At 43.1% G+C, this 17,287-nt stretch overlaps 1 protein-coding gene across 1 annotated transcript in view; it reads right to left on the reverse strand.

The window, feature by feature from the left end:
• The window catches only part of LOC143168586 (amine oxidase [flavin-containing] A-like), a 39,435-nt gene extending 23,059 nt beyond the window's left edge, over positions 1-16,376 (reverse strand). Inside the window, exons 1-3 of the mRNA XM_076355158.1 lie at positions 16,273-16,376; positions 4,674-4,768; positions 2,000-2,137 (exon numbers count right to left, since the gene is read on the reverse strand). Of these exons, the coding sequence (XP_076211273.1) occupies positions 2,000-2,137; positions 4,674-4,768; positions 16,273-16,351 (312 nt within the window). The 5' untranslated portion in view covers positions 16,352-16,376. The remainder of the gene's footprint in view (positions 1-1,999; positions 2,138-4,673; positions 4,769-16,272) is intronic.
• Positions 16,377-17,287: the final 911 nt, after the last annotated feature.

The raw sequence follows: 17,287 nt of genomic DNA on the forward strand, positions 1-17,287 counted from the left end.
ACTCACCATCACAGCATGATAACAGTGTGTAGCAGGTAGGTAAAAACGTACAAGCCCTAAGGGCCGTGAGCACTCACCAACCCAGCCAATAGCCAAGACTGCACAGTTCGTTTTCAACAGGCTTCTTGTAGAATTGGGATGTAAGAGAGGGTTCAACAACAGATCCCTAAAGAAAAGGGCATGGTGACTACACGAGGTCTCAAGGAAAGAGTAAGGAGAAAAAGCAGTGGAAAACCTTAGGGAAAGAAAAGAAAACAAAAGGGCTGCAATTCGTGGGAAGAGGACGTGGGAGGAATGAGACCTACTGGAGGCAGAGCATCATTATTATTTATCCAGTGCTTAAGTCTGTCCACGCTGGGAGACCTTAAAGCCCCTTTGCTGTCACTGTGTTCCAACAACTACGCCTCCCTTGGGGACCCTGGTTAGCTCAGCAGGACCACGATGCCAAAACTAGAATTGATCCACAGCCTGTGATCCAGCTAAATAGCTCGTAATGCTGCCTCTTGCTTAGGAACATGCTTCCACTTCAAAGAAAACTTACGAAATTACACGGTCATTAGTGAGGACATGCATAATGTAATGCGGGACAGAAAAAAGCTGCAGCTTCAGTGTCAAAATGGATTAACGGCTCAAATTCATGTAACCCATTAGAGCCTTTTATTTAACATACAGAAAATAAGTGCCTTTTAAGATGCTAAGAGATCCATGTCTGAGCTTAAATTAAATAGAGCCGGCCAAACATTCAGCTGGTACAAATCAGCTCAGCCCACTTGCTGTAGAATTACACCAATTTTACACCAGGTGGTGCAATTAATTTTTTTTTAGTATTATGGAGTGTCTATGCAAATATTTAAGATGTGACTATTTTATGGGCATGGCATGAATCTGCCCAATAAGGAGAGGCTACAGAACCAGATGATAAAACTTTGCAGCATGAACACATTGCTCTAATTCTCGGAAGAAAAAGTGAGAAGATAAGATAATAAAAATGAAACCAGTTAAGGATCCATCATATAGCCATGCCTCTATCAAGTATGTCAACTCTGACTCATATAGGCTTCAAGCGTTGTTCTGCCAGAGTCTGGGAAGTACCAAAACTAAAGGATATTAAAAAAATTAAGAAGTGATGGTCTTTGGAAAGTAAAGTAGTTTGTGAGTTATGGAAATAGTTACTTGCACCTCATACCTACAGATCTTAGGCCTCTCTTCATCCCTCTCCCTTCCGCTCTCCCTCTGCACCAGTTTTGGCAGTAGGTCCTGACTAGGACCTAAGCAAAAATTCGGTGGGCTAAAGATCTAAGACAAACGCTGCTCTGAAGACAGGTTTCATTCCAGTTCACTTTAGCCACACCACTGACTACTCAAGAGTGGCCATCTGGACTCCTGCTGCCCCGTGTCTCAGGCATGAAGCTTATAGCGAGCCTTGGGAGGTGCCTGTTTCTCACCATTAGCTAGAGAGGGAATCTTGATGAGTCTCAAATTAGATGCCCAGATTCCAGACATCCATTTGTAAGTAAGATGAATCCCACACTACGGGAGTGGGAAGGATCTCATGTGAATCTAGTTATGTAAGTGGGACAAACACGTTGTACTACTCCCAGACTAGTCCCATAATACTGTTGTCTAGTATCGTCATTCAATAGTATCCCACAGCATTATATTTTTTTTTCTTATTTAAATTTGGCTTTTATTTCAGAACAAGTATTTTCTGAATTTCAGGCAAAAATTCTTTAGAGGATATGTTCAAAGATAATCAGGTGCCGAATGCATCCCAAATTTTTTAACTGCTGTCAGTCCCATTTTCTGAAAACTTTTCAAAAGAAAACAAGAACCATTGATCCCACTCCCTATAAGTTAAAATAGAATAACAACACTTCAAACAGGTGCTTACTGGATTACTACAAGTGAGCTTTAAATGAAACCTCTTTAATGGCTGTCAGTAATTTCCAAAGCTCAGTGATATCTTTAGGTATCTCAACATGAAAGACATAATACTTACCCCCTTATAATGGATCGTATGGCCCTCGACATTCACTTTATAGGTCTCAATACCCAGCTCTTTTGCCAGTCGGAGAATTCGGTTTTGGGTAGGTCCCACATACGATCCACCAACATCTACGTAATTAACTTGATTGTTCTGTCAAAAGAAAGAATACAGGAATCAGAAGCTGTGCAAGAAGCTCCTTGATACAAACATCTAGAAGTAGAAAGAATTATTCCATACTGACTAGCACTGCAACTATATGTACAGGAGAAAATGTGTACTGACTGACTTAAAAGTAGGCAGTATTGAGCTCTGTAATGACAGACACACAGACATCACAGTGTCTTCACTCCATCACACACATGTGTGCAATTGAGTTTAACTCTTGGTTAAATTTCACTATAGTTTTCAGTATTGGCTTTTTAGTCTCACAAAAGACATGAGAACATGAAGAAATATTCAACCAAATCAATACTTTGGTTAAGTCTAACCCCACTTTTTCAGAATTCATGTTACTTTTCTTGTCATTGCAAAACATTTCTCAAGTTGAAACCGTCTCCAGCACCAAGGCTTGTTTCTCCCTGTAGATATCTGCTTAGACTTAATGCTGTAGATGCTGAGCACTGCACTCCAGTACTCAAGGAGAGTGATCTCCTTTCCAGCATGGCATACCTTGGCCCTAGCCCGGTGCTCTCTGGCTAGCAGCCCCCAGCCATGCCTGCCACCAAAGGTGCTTCACACACCTCTCAGACCAGCATCGCAGTCACTTGGGAAGCAGGAAGAAAGCAAAAAGTTTCAAGGACGCACACTATTACAAGCAGGCTGATTTCCCAAGCTCATAACTCTTTTTAACACTGTTTATAGTGAGCATTTTAAGCTAGGCATTCTCAGTGTCACAGAAGGATGGTGTTTATGCTTCATGTTTCACGTACAATGATTTCTGCTGAAACACCACTGTTTATCTCTGGTTCGCCAGCAATGGCATCTGACATAATTTAAACCTCCCTTACTTCCAGGGTGGGAAGCAGAGGTAATGTGTGTATTACATTACCCTGTGCCACAGGTGACTTGTCATTTCTTTCATTTTCTTTTTAATGGCAATCAAGATGCGGTCCATTTTTAGAAGCAGGAGTGTTATTTCAGATAATTTTAAGCTGCGTTAAAATGTATGTCTGAGCTGTAATGATGTCTGGCCCTGCTCAGGCTACTTCTTATAGGCCTCTTAGTTATCACCCCTGTTACAATATGCAAAGTGAGATGGGAATGAGAGGAGAAATGCTTTGACGCTCATGGTCTCAGACGATAGTTTGTAATATTAAAGGCAGAGCAGATCCTGCCATGGACAAAGGGTATGGGCTATGTGGGTGGAATTCAATTACCTTAATACAGACGTTTAACACCATTTTAGACAGCCCAAGGTATCCAAGACTTCTGTGCAAGGCTGACAAATGGAAGCTGGAGGCCAGGCAAGGTATCCTAGGGCAGCTAAAATGGCACTACACACTTCTGGTTAGGCACCCAAATCCCATTTGATGGCTCTCAGAGTTGTTTCCAGACCAATTGTAAACCACCTCCTGTCAAGAGAAGCCCACTGGCATGTATTGCAAGGCAACCTGTCCAAACAGAGCTCTATTACTTGACTAAAGTGATGGCAACTTGAGACACCTGTCTTCTTTGGGAACTCTACTCCCCCTCTTCCCCCTGGCTAATGATGTCAAACCCAACAGAATCATAGAATGTTTGAGGTTGGAAGGGACCTCTGGAGGTCATCTGGTCCAACCCCTCCTGCTCTAGTAAGGTCACCTAGAGCCAGTGGCCCAGGACCGTGTCCAGACAGCTTTTGAATATCTCTGAAGAGGGAGCCATCACAACCTCCCTGGGCAACCTGTGACAGTGCTTGGTCACCCGCACAGTAAAAAAGAGTTTCCTAATGTTCAGATGGTTTGAACCTCCTGTGTTTCAGTTTTTGCCCACTGCATCTTGTCCTGCCACTGGGCACCACTGAAAAAAGCCTGCCTCCATCCTCTTTGCACCCTTTCCTTCCCTCCCTTCTAAACACTGATGAGATCCCCCCTCAGCCTTCTCTTTTCCAGGCTAAACAGTCCCAGCTCTCTCAGCCTTTCCTCATAGGAGAGATGCTCCAGTCCCTTCATCATCCAGATCATTAATGAAGATGTTGAACAGGACTGGACCCAGTATTGACCCCTGGGGTACACCACAAGTTACTGGCCTCCAACTAGACTTCATACCACTGATCACCATCCTCTGGACCAGGCTGTTCAGCCAGTTTTCAGTCCATCTCACTGTCTGCTCAACCAGCCCATACTTCATCAGCTTGTCTATGAGGATCTTATGGGAGACAGTGTTGAATTACTGAAGTCTAAGTAGACAATATCCACTGTTCTTCCCTCATCTACCAAGCCAGTCATTTCATCATAGAAGGTTATCAGGTTGGTCAAGCATGACTTCCTCTTGGTGAATTCATGCTGACTGATGACTTTCTTGTCCTTCATGTGCCTGGAAATGGTGTCCAGATTAGTTGCTCTATCACCTTCCCAGGGACTGAGTTGAGGTTGACCGGCCTGTAGTTCCCCAGGTCCTCTTTCTTGCCCTTCTTGGACATAGGAGTGACATTTGCCATGTTGTAGACCATCACAAGTGAGAGTCCAACTTCTCATGAAGCACTTACCCTGATAGTGAATGTCCTTCCTCCAACTCTGTTCCGGGCCTCAAGAACCACCACGCTGACCCCAGACTCAGACAGCAATTTGGCAGCCGACAAACCTACCAGAAAAAGAGAAAGTGCTTTAAAGCAAGTGGCAGCAATCAGCCACATTAATGGTCAAAAACTGAACCAATGCTTCAAGGTCAGAGATTTCAATACTGTTTTCAAAAATTCCTGAGAGAAGTCAGAAACTTTTCATGGTGTCTTACCACAGAAATCATGTGGCTGCTGCCTAGCTGCATGTTATGACCATCTCCATAAGTAGCATTCACAGACTGAAGTTTCCTCCTTCAGGTTAGCATTTTGGCATTTTAAAAACAGTAAAATCTCAATTATTAAGGGACATACATCTTACTCTTCATTTGTGCAGTGCATAGAAAGGCAGAACCCAGCTTGTGGGGCTTGCAGCGCTAAAGTGGTAGAAATAATAATATACTAAATAGGCATGTTCCAGAAAGGTAGGCTTCCAACTTCTCTCACTCATCAACCCTCCACTCTATTGCTATCCGTTGTCCTCATTCACATGCAGAAAGAAAGTCTGCTTCACTGTCAAGATTAATTTTAAGCAATGGAGTTTGACCATGGCAATCAAACAGGCTGTATGTAGATACTTTATAACAGGAATTATGGTCTCAGCAAAAATCATCTAATTATGGGACTTTGTGATGGAGGCACTAGAGACAACTGAAAATTCAATAGGACAGGAGTCCTCTTTGCTTTTGACAAATGCGAGCTGAAATTGTAAAAAGCAATCATGAGTTTGTGAAATAAGATTATCCCATTGCCCTGCAGGCCAATTTGGCACTGAAGCATTGTTTCTTTGGAGTTGTTTCCCCTCCTTAAGTATACGAAAGCCAGCCTTATTGATCAGAACTTCCAAGATACCCTGCGGTAAGGGTAATAATATTATATTCATGTTTATTACACTACCTCGAAATGTGATTAAAAGCAACTGTTCGTGAGCCTACAAAGAATGCATGTCTGAAAAGACCAGAGGAGAGGAATCGTTCTGGGCAGCGTTAAGTGTACTCATTTATTCTGAGGACAATACAGAATAGCCCATAAGCTTCTGTGCACATAATCTTTTAATGGGGAAGTAGAACACCATTCACCAGAAACCAGAACTGAGGAAGTTCAAATGTCTTACATTACAAAAATTATACATACAATTTCCATACTCATCTAAAAATAACTTTACATCCTTGCACCATATTCTTTAGATTGCTGCTGGAGCAGAAGTATACTTAATTCTTCCATCTATTTAATATTCTAATTTTTAAAAATGCAAGCCATTTGTCAGTGAACATCTTATAAATTGATCTAATTTCTTTCAGTAGTTTCTGATTATTTTTTTCCTGCATGAAAGTCTATAGAGAACATTTTACAATTTTTTATAGTTAATTCGTTAATCCTTTCAGTGATGGTGTCCTCTTCTTCCTCAACATAAACATAGAAGACACAAGTCTATAACGTTGGAAACACAAACTGCAGTATTTTCTTACAAATATTTATATTTTTATATGAGAAAAAATGATTTTTCAAAATATACAGCGGTTTTTGTCACAAAAATGTGGATATCCTACATACATAAAATAAAAGGTCTAATTTCTCTATTCTGCTTAAATACCACTGGACACTCAGGCATGAGTAAGTTTACTGTAGATATACAAGTCTTGAAAAAATGCACAGCGCATTCATGTGTTACCCTATGGAACACAAAGCAGCAAAAAACCTGACCTAGGTATGAAAAAAAAAATTGTATGCAGATCCTCAGTGCCTATGACCATCATTTCATGCTGTATACGATAGCTATATTCACGCCACAGCTGTTTAGGAAGAATAACTGTTGCACTGGACTGGACTGGACTGGTTGGAAGTAAAGCTTACTACGGTTTTATAGCTTAATTATATGATATATCCAAATCAAGAAGTACTGCTAAAGGATGAAGAACATGTGGTAATGTGACTGAGGCTCTCTAACCTGTTTGCTTGTTAAACTGTACTTCTTGCACTCCAGCCTTACAGGTTTTTAGTTTCATTATTGTTAACCCAAGTGCCACCATAGACACTTATCCAAAAAAAAAAAAAAAAGGCTTCAGAGCTACACAGACTGGAAAGGGCAAGAGATACATTGAGGACAGCGATGGCTTACTGGCCGCTGGGAGAGGGCCCGACTCAGAAATAAAAACAATGCAAAATATGTTGATTAAAGATTGTTACTACACATTTATTTGTTTAAAGCATGGAAACAATTTTCTTTTGAAATGGAGGACTAGCAACAACACCAACACATGGGGTATCTCTATGTAGCTGTCTATTGAACCCAACTCTCTAGCTCCATTCTGGTGTGACCGAAGTGCACCAGATACAGGTGCTTCCACAGGCATGTCTTAAGCATCCCACAGGTCATGAAGCCTACATGCTTTTGATATACACAATTAACCTCTAAATAGATTGCATATTTTCCCTTTATCTTCTCCATAACTTGACTTTTCAAGACTTTTGTCACTGTTCCACTACCCTCTACAGGACTGGACACCAGAGAGTGTCCATTTATTTCTGCTTGATCGATGGGGTGAGAATGAGAGAGAGGAAGGAATGAGACCTTCTCCTTTCCAGTTCTTTGCCCCGTCTCTGCCTGTTCAGCACCCCTCAGGCTGCATGGAACTAGACTCTCACCTCCTCTCCAACATCTCCGCTACCTCCCCAGAGGACATCGTGCACCTTCCAGGAGCTGCCAAGGGGGAGGGCAGGACCTTCATACCACAAGGGCCTCCTGCAATGCAAGCACTGCTCTAGAGCCACGGCCCTCCGCCACACGTGGGCTCTGACACCAGCCATCATGTCTTGTGATTTTATGGATATCCAGCGTCCTGCGAGCACGCCGTACCAGGCCAAACCGAGCACTGGGCTGTGACCTCTCAGGCCGCAGTCAAGACTCACGCGAGGTATTTTAAACCACACCTGCATATGCCTGTATGACTGCAGCACAGACATGCCTGTCGCAGCCGAGGCCGCTGTTGTGCCCCATTGCTTCCTCCACCTCCTCCAAGTGCAGCCTAGAGATAAAGCTGCAAACCACCCCAAATCACTGGCCATGCTCCTTCCAGATATCACTCTAATTCTATGAATTAGAAACATACTACCTGCCTCAGAAAGATGAAAAAAGCCTGCCAAAACCACGCCTCATTTGAAGTATCTGGCTGTAGAAATTCACTTGTTATTAGATGAGAATAAATAAGGCGAGATGACTTACACATCCTCCACAAGGGTTTCTATGGCAATCTCACACCAAGCTCCCCCCCATCTGAAGACGCCATGCAGGAAAGCTCTATTCCTATTGATTTTGCAGCGCTATTAAGGACTCAGAATTGCTGCTGCTACAGATCATACTGCCGCTGCTTTCATTTCAGAAAATTGTCATAATCCTATCAAGCAAAGTAGTTTCAAGTGCATCAAAACACTGGATATACAGCTTTAAAAAAAAAAAGAAACTAAGATGAATTTATGCCAATCTGCAGACTACCAGACATACACCATGGCTGAAACATATTGATGCTGAACAATACTGAATTTTGTATGTAGCCTGACAGAAAATACAACAATGCATGTCTCTACCTCATAGGAGAGAAAGGTTCAACTCTACAGGTAGTGCACAAGACTGGCACTTAAGAGACCTGAGCTTGACTCCCAACCAAGGCCCATAATGTGGGAAATGTTTCCCTATTTCATAGGGAAGCATTTATAAGACTAGCATTTATGAGAGTAATTCCAAGTTGCTTCAATACTGGGGTCGATACAGGGCGTACAAGCAGATACGAGTTCTGTAGCACAAAAAAGTTTTTTAAAAAGTTACTTTATTGGAAATGTGATAGTAATTCTATAGTAATAGTATAGTGATTCTACTTTTCAAAATCTAGGCTCTGTAAATCCAGTACATCAAACAGATTCACTGATACACCATGATTGGAAGCAAAAATCACCAGCATCTTTCCCAGAGACAGCACTTCTTACGTGATGTATGCTGAGCATCTCCAAAACCTGCAAGGGCAGTACCCATACAGGGTAACGAAGGGCAGTGAAGGGGAGTGATGACAGTTTGATACCATTAACCTTTTAACCCTTCAAACTGAGGCCACTAGGTATGTGCCATATTAGGAACACCAAAACAAAGGCAGAGAAAATCACCTGTTACTACTGAAAAGGTAACCGTCTGCTGGTTTTCTAGATGCGTTGTTTGCTTCCTTGCTAGCTTCTTTGACAGAGTGCATTTGCCTTTTATGCATCCACTATCGGGCTGAAAGTTTACCAAAACCAACCTAATACAACATTCCTCTGTAAAATCCTTGTTAATCCACCCTACTGTACATGGAGTGGGATAATTACATTGTGTGAAAGACTACTAACCCCGTATTCTAGCAGGCTTTAACTGAATAACATAAAGAAAAAAAAATCTTCCTGGAAAATCTCTACATTTTTCTGATCTTAGCAGGGGAATAATTTTTAAACTTTTTTTTCCTCATAATACATCAGTAAAGTGAGACAATTCTTGATATACCCTCATTAAAGTTCCACTGTAACAGCATGCTAACACTGTGATTATTTTTACCGTTTCCCTGAAGGAAAACCTAACTTTTTCCAAACACAATTGAGTAATTAAATCTGGCAGTGGTCACCTTAGAATCAGCTCTCGTTATTCAACCAGAAGTCTCTTTGCCAAGTAAACATGAACGTGTCAATAAGAGACACAAAACATTTCTACCATGACTGTAGGGTAAAATCTCCCTTCCTCACCTCTTTCTTCTCCTTCTCCACCCTCCCCTATTTTCTTTTCATTGGAATTTTTGTGCACACCATGGTATTTTAATACATTTTAAAATATAGTTAAAATGTACTCAGTTACACCAGACGGACCAGAGAAATCACTAATGGGCAACAACATATAGAAGGCTCAGAATGAAAGAACTGTTTTCCTTCACAGACTAAGGATTTGAAGTTTTAATATTACCATGGAAAATGAAAAAAAAACCCCAACTTATTAATTAAATTACAGGCCCTTAAATTTGCACAAAAGAGCAAGAATACACAGTGCGGATCACAAGTCTACACTCATTTCTTCTTCAATGTTGCCTAATGCTATAACATCACTAACTTTCTGTTTGTCAGAAACTGTATTTTATCTTTCCATATGTTCTTTCACAATCCTTATTGTAGAATACTTGATACTGGGGATGAGGCTGCATTTATTTATTTTGTCATTTTCAGGTAAATGTTTTTCATTTCTTTTTCATCAATTCTTTTTTTCCCCTCTAGCAAAAATAATCCAGTTGACTCAGCAAAGATTTCAAGCAAAAGAGAATAAATATTTTCTATTACAAAGTACATTGTCCAACCGAGAGCAGGCCACTCTCACTGGTTTCAATGGTGCTACTGTCTAAACACTTTCAACAGATGCAAGCCTTGTTCTGAAGGGTACAAAGACAGTTTCTCATGGACAATGTTAACACAAACACAGTGGGCAGGAAGAGGGAATTGTGTCCCGAGGATGAATCCACTCCTCCGTACACACCCACTGTGATTTTCAAGTCCAAAGCCTATTGCAGTAAACAACTCTTCCCCAGAATAACTCTCTCCTCCCCCCCCAAACAAAGGCAGAAAAAAGTTAACTAATATAAGCATGAGGTTAGAAATGGAGCAGCCTCCTTCCCCTTACATATTAAGATGAGTACCACCAGTTAAAATGATGATGGTTTGATTCCATCTAGTTTATGGAAACATTTAAGGTAATTATGCACATTTTCTAACTATTGGTAATTGTTTTGGTCAGTATGCAGAATAAATTCCTGTCAGTTAATCGGTGATCTTCAGCTAAATACGTATGTGAAAATACGTTGCTGCAAAACTATGATCAACATCATTACCACAAATATCAAGAACATCAGCGTTGGTGTTCCCGGGAAAGACATAATGCCTGTCCCATGCCTGTTTTTGTTATGCTAGGATATTTAGAGATCTGTCCTAACTACTTGGCTATTTCTTTTGTTCGCTGGAGTAAATAACAACCTTAAGACTTCAGACCTACCTAGCTAACAGGAATACTCTTTCGTACCTTTTAACACCTTTCACCTAAGCCTGAGGCATGGTGCAAAATCTGCTCCTCAAGGACAAACCATAGGTTTACAGCGCTCTCTTAGGAGCTCTGAATTTGCTAACCTATGAATCACGCTGGGGTACATTTTGGTTTGGCCGGAAACAAACCTGACACATTCTTCATTCAGGAGCAGAACCAGCTGTGACTATTCAGGTTACCCCCCGACAATGTTTATAAACGATGCATTTACCACAGAAAACCACATGAAGAATATGATGAAAGATGAAGAAAATGATAATATTTCTACATGTGGTTATATAATGAACACATCACAACCATATTTTGGCCAAGACTAAACATCTAGCACTGAGCATAACACAAAGGAGTGTCTTAACCAAAACCCATGCCCCACGTCATAAGGTTTTGCATCTTCAGTAGCAAAACATTAGAACACATTATGTAGAAGGCGGCAAATGGAAACTGGCATCTCTGCTTATTTGTGAGTATTGTACATAACATCCATTACACTTTACACTGATTGTTTTGTTCCCGCTGCAAATTATTCTCATAACGGCAGTCGGCTTGCTAGCAGTACATGGGGAATTGAGAGCTCTGTGAAACATTGCTGTTTATTTCTACATCCCAAAAAATGGCTTATAGGAATTTCTGGTACCAAGTGACAATATTAACACCGATGATCAGCTTTCCTGTTGGATCCAGAAAGAAAGCAGGAAGGAACCGGGTAGCCAGAGCCCAGCACTGGGCAGATGCAAAAGAGAGAAACACAGGATACATTTTTAGGAACCAGCTATTGCATTCCTACAGGTCAAATTCTGGGTAAATTTAGAAGTAACAGTAGGAAAAGAACTACTGAAAACTACTCCAGATTTACACAGGTGGGACTGATTAGATCTTCTACCAGTAACTGTGTATTTGACAGTTTATCTGACACTACCACCCACCAGCAGCTTGGCATGCTGTCAAAACAAACAGAGCAGTATACAACATAAGTTGTGCCGCCGTTATAGCAAGCAAGGAAAATCTGCATTTTCTCATTATTCAGTATTTCACTCAGAGACCACTGCCAATGCGTAGGTAGCTCACGTTGTAAGGCTGCCGATCACACACCATGGAGCAGGAGAAGCCAACGCATAGCGCTCTTCCATGGAGAGGGGGAAAAAAAAAGCCTTAATAGTATATCATATGTTTTATTTCAATACAAAGACTAATTACTACTATTTTTACAACCCAGCTTCTCCTACAATTTGTGGCCCTTGGACCCCTCCATAAGTGCAATGGAAAACAGTGCTGTTTCCTGCATGTGGCTGGCAAATCTAAGCATCCGTTTTGTTGAGCCATGAGATCTCCTTGTTTCGAGCTAAGACCAAATGTGGTTTTATTTGGAAATAAGAAGTATCCATGTCAAAGAATGGTAATCTTCAGTGCAAGTTTCAATTACAGCTGTGTTTCCCTTGTGCTTTGTGCTTGTAACATGATGTGCTGAAATTTCTTCCAAAAGGTATTTGCATGCCAAGTCTCTTGGATTTGCCTGCTTCTGGACATACCTCTCCATATCTGACGTGTCTCTGGTTTGCATTATGTGGCCAAACATTCTAAATTCTCCATGCCTTCTTTTGATAAACTGGGCTTCCAGTGTCCAAAACTCACATGTAAGGTGAGGCTGGCGTACAAATCTACCCCAAGCTTCCCGCTGAAAAAGCTGGGGTGTTACATTGGTTTTTTGCCAAATTTTGAACTATTTAAGCTTGAATTTTCAGGGTGTGTTTTTCAGGCTGATTCTTTTTTGCTGGAAAATCTTGGCCAAAATTGGCTGGCTATTTCTAAACCTCCAGGAAACAAACATTCTTCTTTGATTTTGAAAACTGACAGCTTTTTTTTCTTCCTATTTTAGAAGTTCTAGGAGCAACTTGAAATTTGGCAAGGAAGTAGCCTTTGAATCAACATAGCGCATTTTGTTATCCATGTGAAAATAAGCCCCAATGAGGTCAGTCAGAAAGTTTTGAGGAATTACAGGTCACACGTAGGCAGTGGCCATTTCCTAGATCTCAAAAGCCGAAATATCTGAGGTTTCTGTCAAAACTCTCCAAGCACTTAATGCTGTTTAGTTGTTAATGAGCAGTTCCCAAGGAGTGACTGAGCATCCCAGACCTCCTTACAACCCATCTCGTATCTCAGAGCAAGCGGGTATGCTCCATCCTAGGGCTATGGAGCCAAAATCTGAACTGCCCTGTAATTATGGCCTTAGCTGGGGAAGCGGGTAATGGAGCTGGGATGGGGATGATGTGTCAGGAGAAGTATGGCAGTGACTTGCTGCATAAAAGGGACAACTTCTGGGAGCCGTCAATACAGTAGTTCGTCCACACAGAGGATGACAATCTCCTAGTCCTCAACTAGTGTAGCCCCTTAACCCAAGCGTCAGAGGACTGTCTGACGGGATGTCAGGGTTATGATCCTGCCAATTAATCAGACATGCACCCATGGCACGTCATGTGCTGTCAGCTTGCTGTGTTTAACAAATGGGGGAATTACACAGCCTAAACCAAAATGCACAAGAAAAAGGTCAAAATTAATCCAAACCAGAACACCCTCTTCAGTTCAGTAGAATACCCCTATAAATAGAAAATGGGAGCACTATTCAAGGCATCTAAATAAGAACTCCCTGTGTGTGGGGGGAAGTCTTTAACTTCAGGCAACAGTTTATTTAATATGCTTAAGTATAAAATGTTGTAATTAATATTAACTGTATTATGGGGGACACTATCCATTAAGAATGACACAAACGTGTGCCTGGGGCCTTTCCTGGCCACGATCCACATTTTTAACATGCACGCCCATGTAAAAAGAGGAATCTAGCCCAAGCTCTGCAGCTCCCTCTCTGTAGGGGTCCAAACGTACTTGCTGATGCAGTCTGGACTGTTCGAATATGATTCCATGGGGTACAGCTGAGAAATCTCAACGTTAGAGGCCGCCAGAGCCAAGTTCGTCTTCCAAGGGCTTCCCCCGCTGTGAAGCACTCTTTGCAGAAGCTCCCTCCATCCCTAGATTGCAGCTTCCTACATGCAGAGTGGATTCTGTGTCCCTGTGAATGACCACGTACAGATGCGTGCATACAGACGCCAGGAGCACGGACGAGAAGCGTGCCTTAGGTTGTACAGAAATTGGCTCTCAAGACCATGCTTCACTTTGAAGAACAGATATCTCCAGAGGTGCCAGTCAGGATTTGAGCTTCCTTTTCCAAATATCGTACAAATATTTTAAAAAGCTGCAATCTCACCGCTGGGACGCTCACACTCAATATAACAAGCACCTTGCTTATACCCGATACACATTTCATGTATTTCTAGTAAAGAACTAGTTTACCCCAAAGTTTCCTATCCTTTCTTGCAAGCGTCAGGTAATGAGTATTTAAAATATAGAAGGAGAGAAGACAGTAATCTTATCAGATGAGGCAATTGCAAATGTATCTTCAGAGAAATAAGCAGGAGCAAGTCAAGACTGGAGGCAGAGATGTAGAGGGCGAAACCCTGTCCACGCTGGAGCATGTTTTACTATTTGTCTCACCAGAACCAACACACTAGATACAGATTACTTTTTTTAAGACCAGAAAGCAGCACTGTCTAACCTCTTACAGAACTGAGGTGTAGGTATATTGGTACAGGAACGGTAGCGACAGAGAAGCTGTGCCGAAAGCAAAACAAACCAAGAGCTGATAGGAATTACAAAAATGGATTAATTATGAAATAAAGCATTTATTGTTCATTTTTCTAAGGCTGCTTTCTTAAAATGATGCCTGTTCTAATTCATAACAGGCAAACACCAATTTCTATGCCACTGGCATGACATAAGGGTTTCCACTGGCAAGAAAAATGTTCCTGTACCCCAAGAGTGCTGTGACATGTTTATTTGTCTTCCTAATGCCACTGACAAATTTTCAGGGACTGTAACGCCTTGAAATTTCCTGCTTGGCTCCATTTCAGACTCCGCACCAGGCTTTAGTTCAAGGCGTAAGTGTTCTGAAGTAACTTACTGATTCTTGTACTAGTGAGGCAAGATACCACTTAGAAATGCTCGATGCATTTTCCAAAACACTGCTACAGGTTGGAAAGCCGGAGGAGCAAGCTACCCTCAAGGGAAGAAGAGCTTCTCAGAGCCCTAAAAACCACATTAAGATCACACTCGCCATCAGCTGCACGCAGTACGGGTGGTAATTCCCTAGGGGCACTCTGTGCATTACAGGAACCTTAAGGACGAAGACCAAATGACTCGTGCTAGCAGGAAAATACCCAGGCATCTGGTAAACCTAAAAAGCAAGCAAAACTAGGTCCAAACTCTTTCTTTCTGTTCAGCGATACTACAGATTATTTACAAAATTACATTGTCAGAAATAATTATTTAAACAATTACTGTTGTTTTAGCAAATGAATTAATGTAATTAAGTAAACAATTCGCTGTTTCGTGCATTAATTCACTGCAGATTAAAGAAAGGAAAGCCTCCGACTCCTTCTCAATTCTAACAAAAACTAATTTTACCTATAGCAATAACGGTTGTAGTGTCACTGAAGTCACTCAGTCACGTAACTCTCCTTTTCTGAATCATTAGTGAAGTAAAGACTCCCTGAAAACTGAAACCTGGCCAAAGCTGCTAACACAGTATTTACCTGACGGACAAACCAAATACAGATTTTCCCCAACATAGCAACATTCTCATCTTAGGTACCATCAGGTGCCATAAGAATAATTACTTCTTTTTTTTAAGCATGAGGATCAGGGGCCACGATGCACCTCCTAGTGTTAAAGTAGATCTGAAGAGTATTTTGGGAAGTATTGCCTAGTAAAGTGTGAGGAGTCCATGGCACTGGGGAATTTGGCTGGCTGTAGTACAGCTCTTCTCATAGTCACAAAACCTAACCTGTTTCTACAGATATTCCCAGACGTCTTTCTGCAGTATTTATCAAAAGAACACAATTGCCAGCACTGCAAGAGCCACCTAAAAAACCACAGCTTCAAAATACCGTCTTTCTCGGGATGCAAAAATCCCAGCCTGTATCCCTGCATTCTCCTGCACCTGTGGACATTACGAAGTCAGTTTTCCTACAGACTCTCTTCTGATGAGCACGAAGTACAAACCAACGCAAGAAGCAGCAAATACGTCCTACAACAGCGACCTGGATAATTTTTCCCTTTTGTTTTCCCAAGCGGATCTGAAGCCCCTGGAGACCTGACACACTCGTTAACCATCGCCCAAGCCTTAAGGCCAGCCGCGGGGACGAGCCGCCCCCGGCCCCGCCGCTCCCGGGCCCCGCGCTGCCCAGCCGGGAGCACCCCGGCCCCGAGCGCCGGTGCCCGCCGCCGCCCGCGGGGCAGGACGGGCTCTGGGACCGCTCCCGCAGCGATGCCCCGGGGAAGGCCGGCGGATGCGCGGTGGCCGCGCCGCCCCCCCCCCCGACCCACCTGAGATGCCGCCACCGACCACGACCACGTCGTATTTCTCGGCCATGTCGCTGCCCCCCGTCCCGGCCGCTGCCTCCATCCCGCCCTCCCGCGGCGGCGGCGGCAGCGGCAGCGGCTCCTCCGACCCGGCTCTGGCGGGCGGACAGCGACGCGCCGTCCCGCCCGCCCCGGACCCGCCCCTGGGCGGGCCCCGCGCCGCCGCCGCCAATGGGCGCCGTCCGGGGGGCGGGGTCTATGATAGCCACGCCCCTCCGGTGCTCGCCCCTCCGCCCCGGCGCGGCGCGGCCCGGCCCGGCCCGACGGGGCGGTGGGAGGCCCCGGCGGAGCTGGAGCGGGGCGGGGACCGCTGGGGCAAAACCGCTGCCAAACGCTGCCTCCGGTAAACGTTTTGCCTGGGCCCGGCTCGGTACCGGCTCGGTTTCGCACCAGCCCGTCCCGGTTGCACCGGAAGGGCTGGAGGCGGGTAGGCGACAGCGTGCCTGTTGCGGGATGCAGCAGCTCTAGCCGCCTGCGCTCACTAACCCCTTTTTATTTACTAAAATTTAGAAAGCGTGCTAGCAGAGAGTGTGGGAGAGGAGGAGACCCACGGAGCTAGAGTGCCGCAGGTTAAAGCGGGATACAAGCCTCACCTCGTACTAGAATCAAATAGCACTCGGCCCGTGAGCCAGGGAATGAAGGGTTAACCTTTGCACGAAAGTAGCTTCCCAAAGACAATGCCCAAAATAATAACTGGTTGCCAAAATACCAATTTTGTTTGTACTTTTACTATTACAGCTCTGAAATACATGATGGTTGTGCTTTTTTTCGTGCATTTTACAGCTCGTACAATTTTTATTGCCGAAGTGTAAATGTCATCTCTGTGAAGCTAAGTCGAAAAAATAGAGAGCCTGTCCATCCCCTTCCAAGTAAGCACAGAAGACCTTTACAATTCACACAATTACAGAAAATCCTAATGCCACTTTATGTTAAACATTGATATAAGTTCTGAGAGTTGCCTAATTCTGCAATGGTGTTC

The sequence above is a fragment of the Aptenodytes patagonicus genome, chromosome 1 (genome assembly GCF_965638725.1).
Source record: "Aptenodytes patagonicus chromosome 1, bAptPat1.pri.cur, whole genome shotgun sequence".
In the NCBI taxonomy this organism is placed as follows: domain Eukaryota; kingdom Metazoa; phylum Chordata; class Aves; order Sphenisciformes; family Spheniscidae; genus Aptenodytes; species Aptenodytes patagonicus.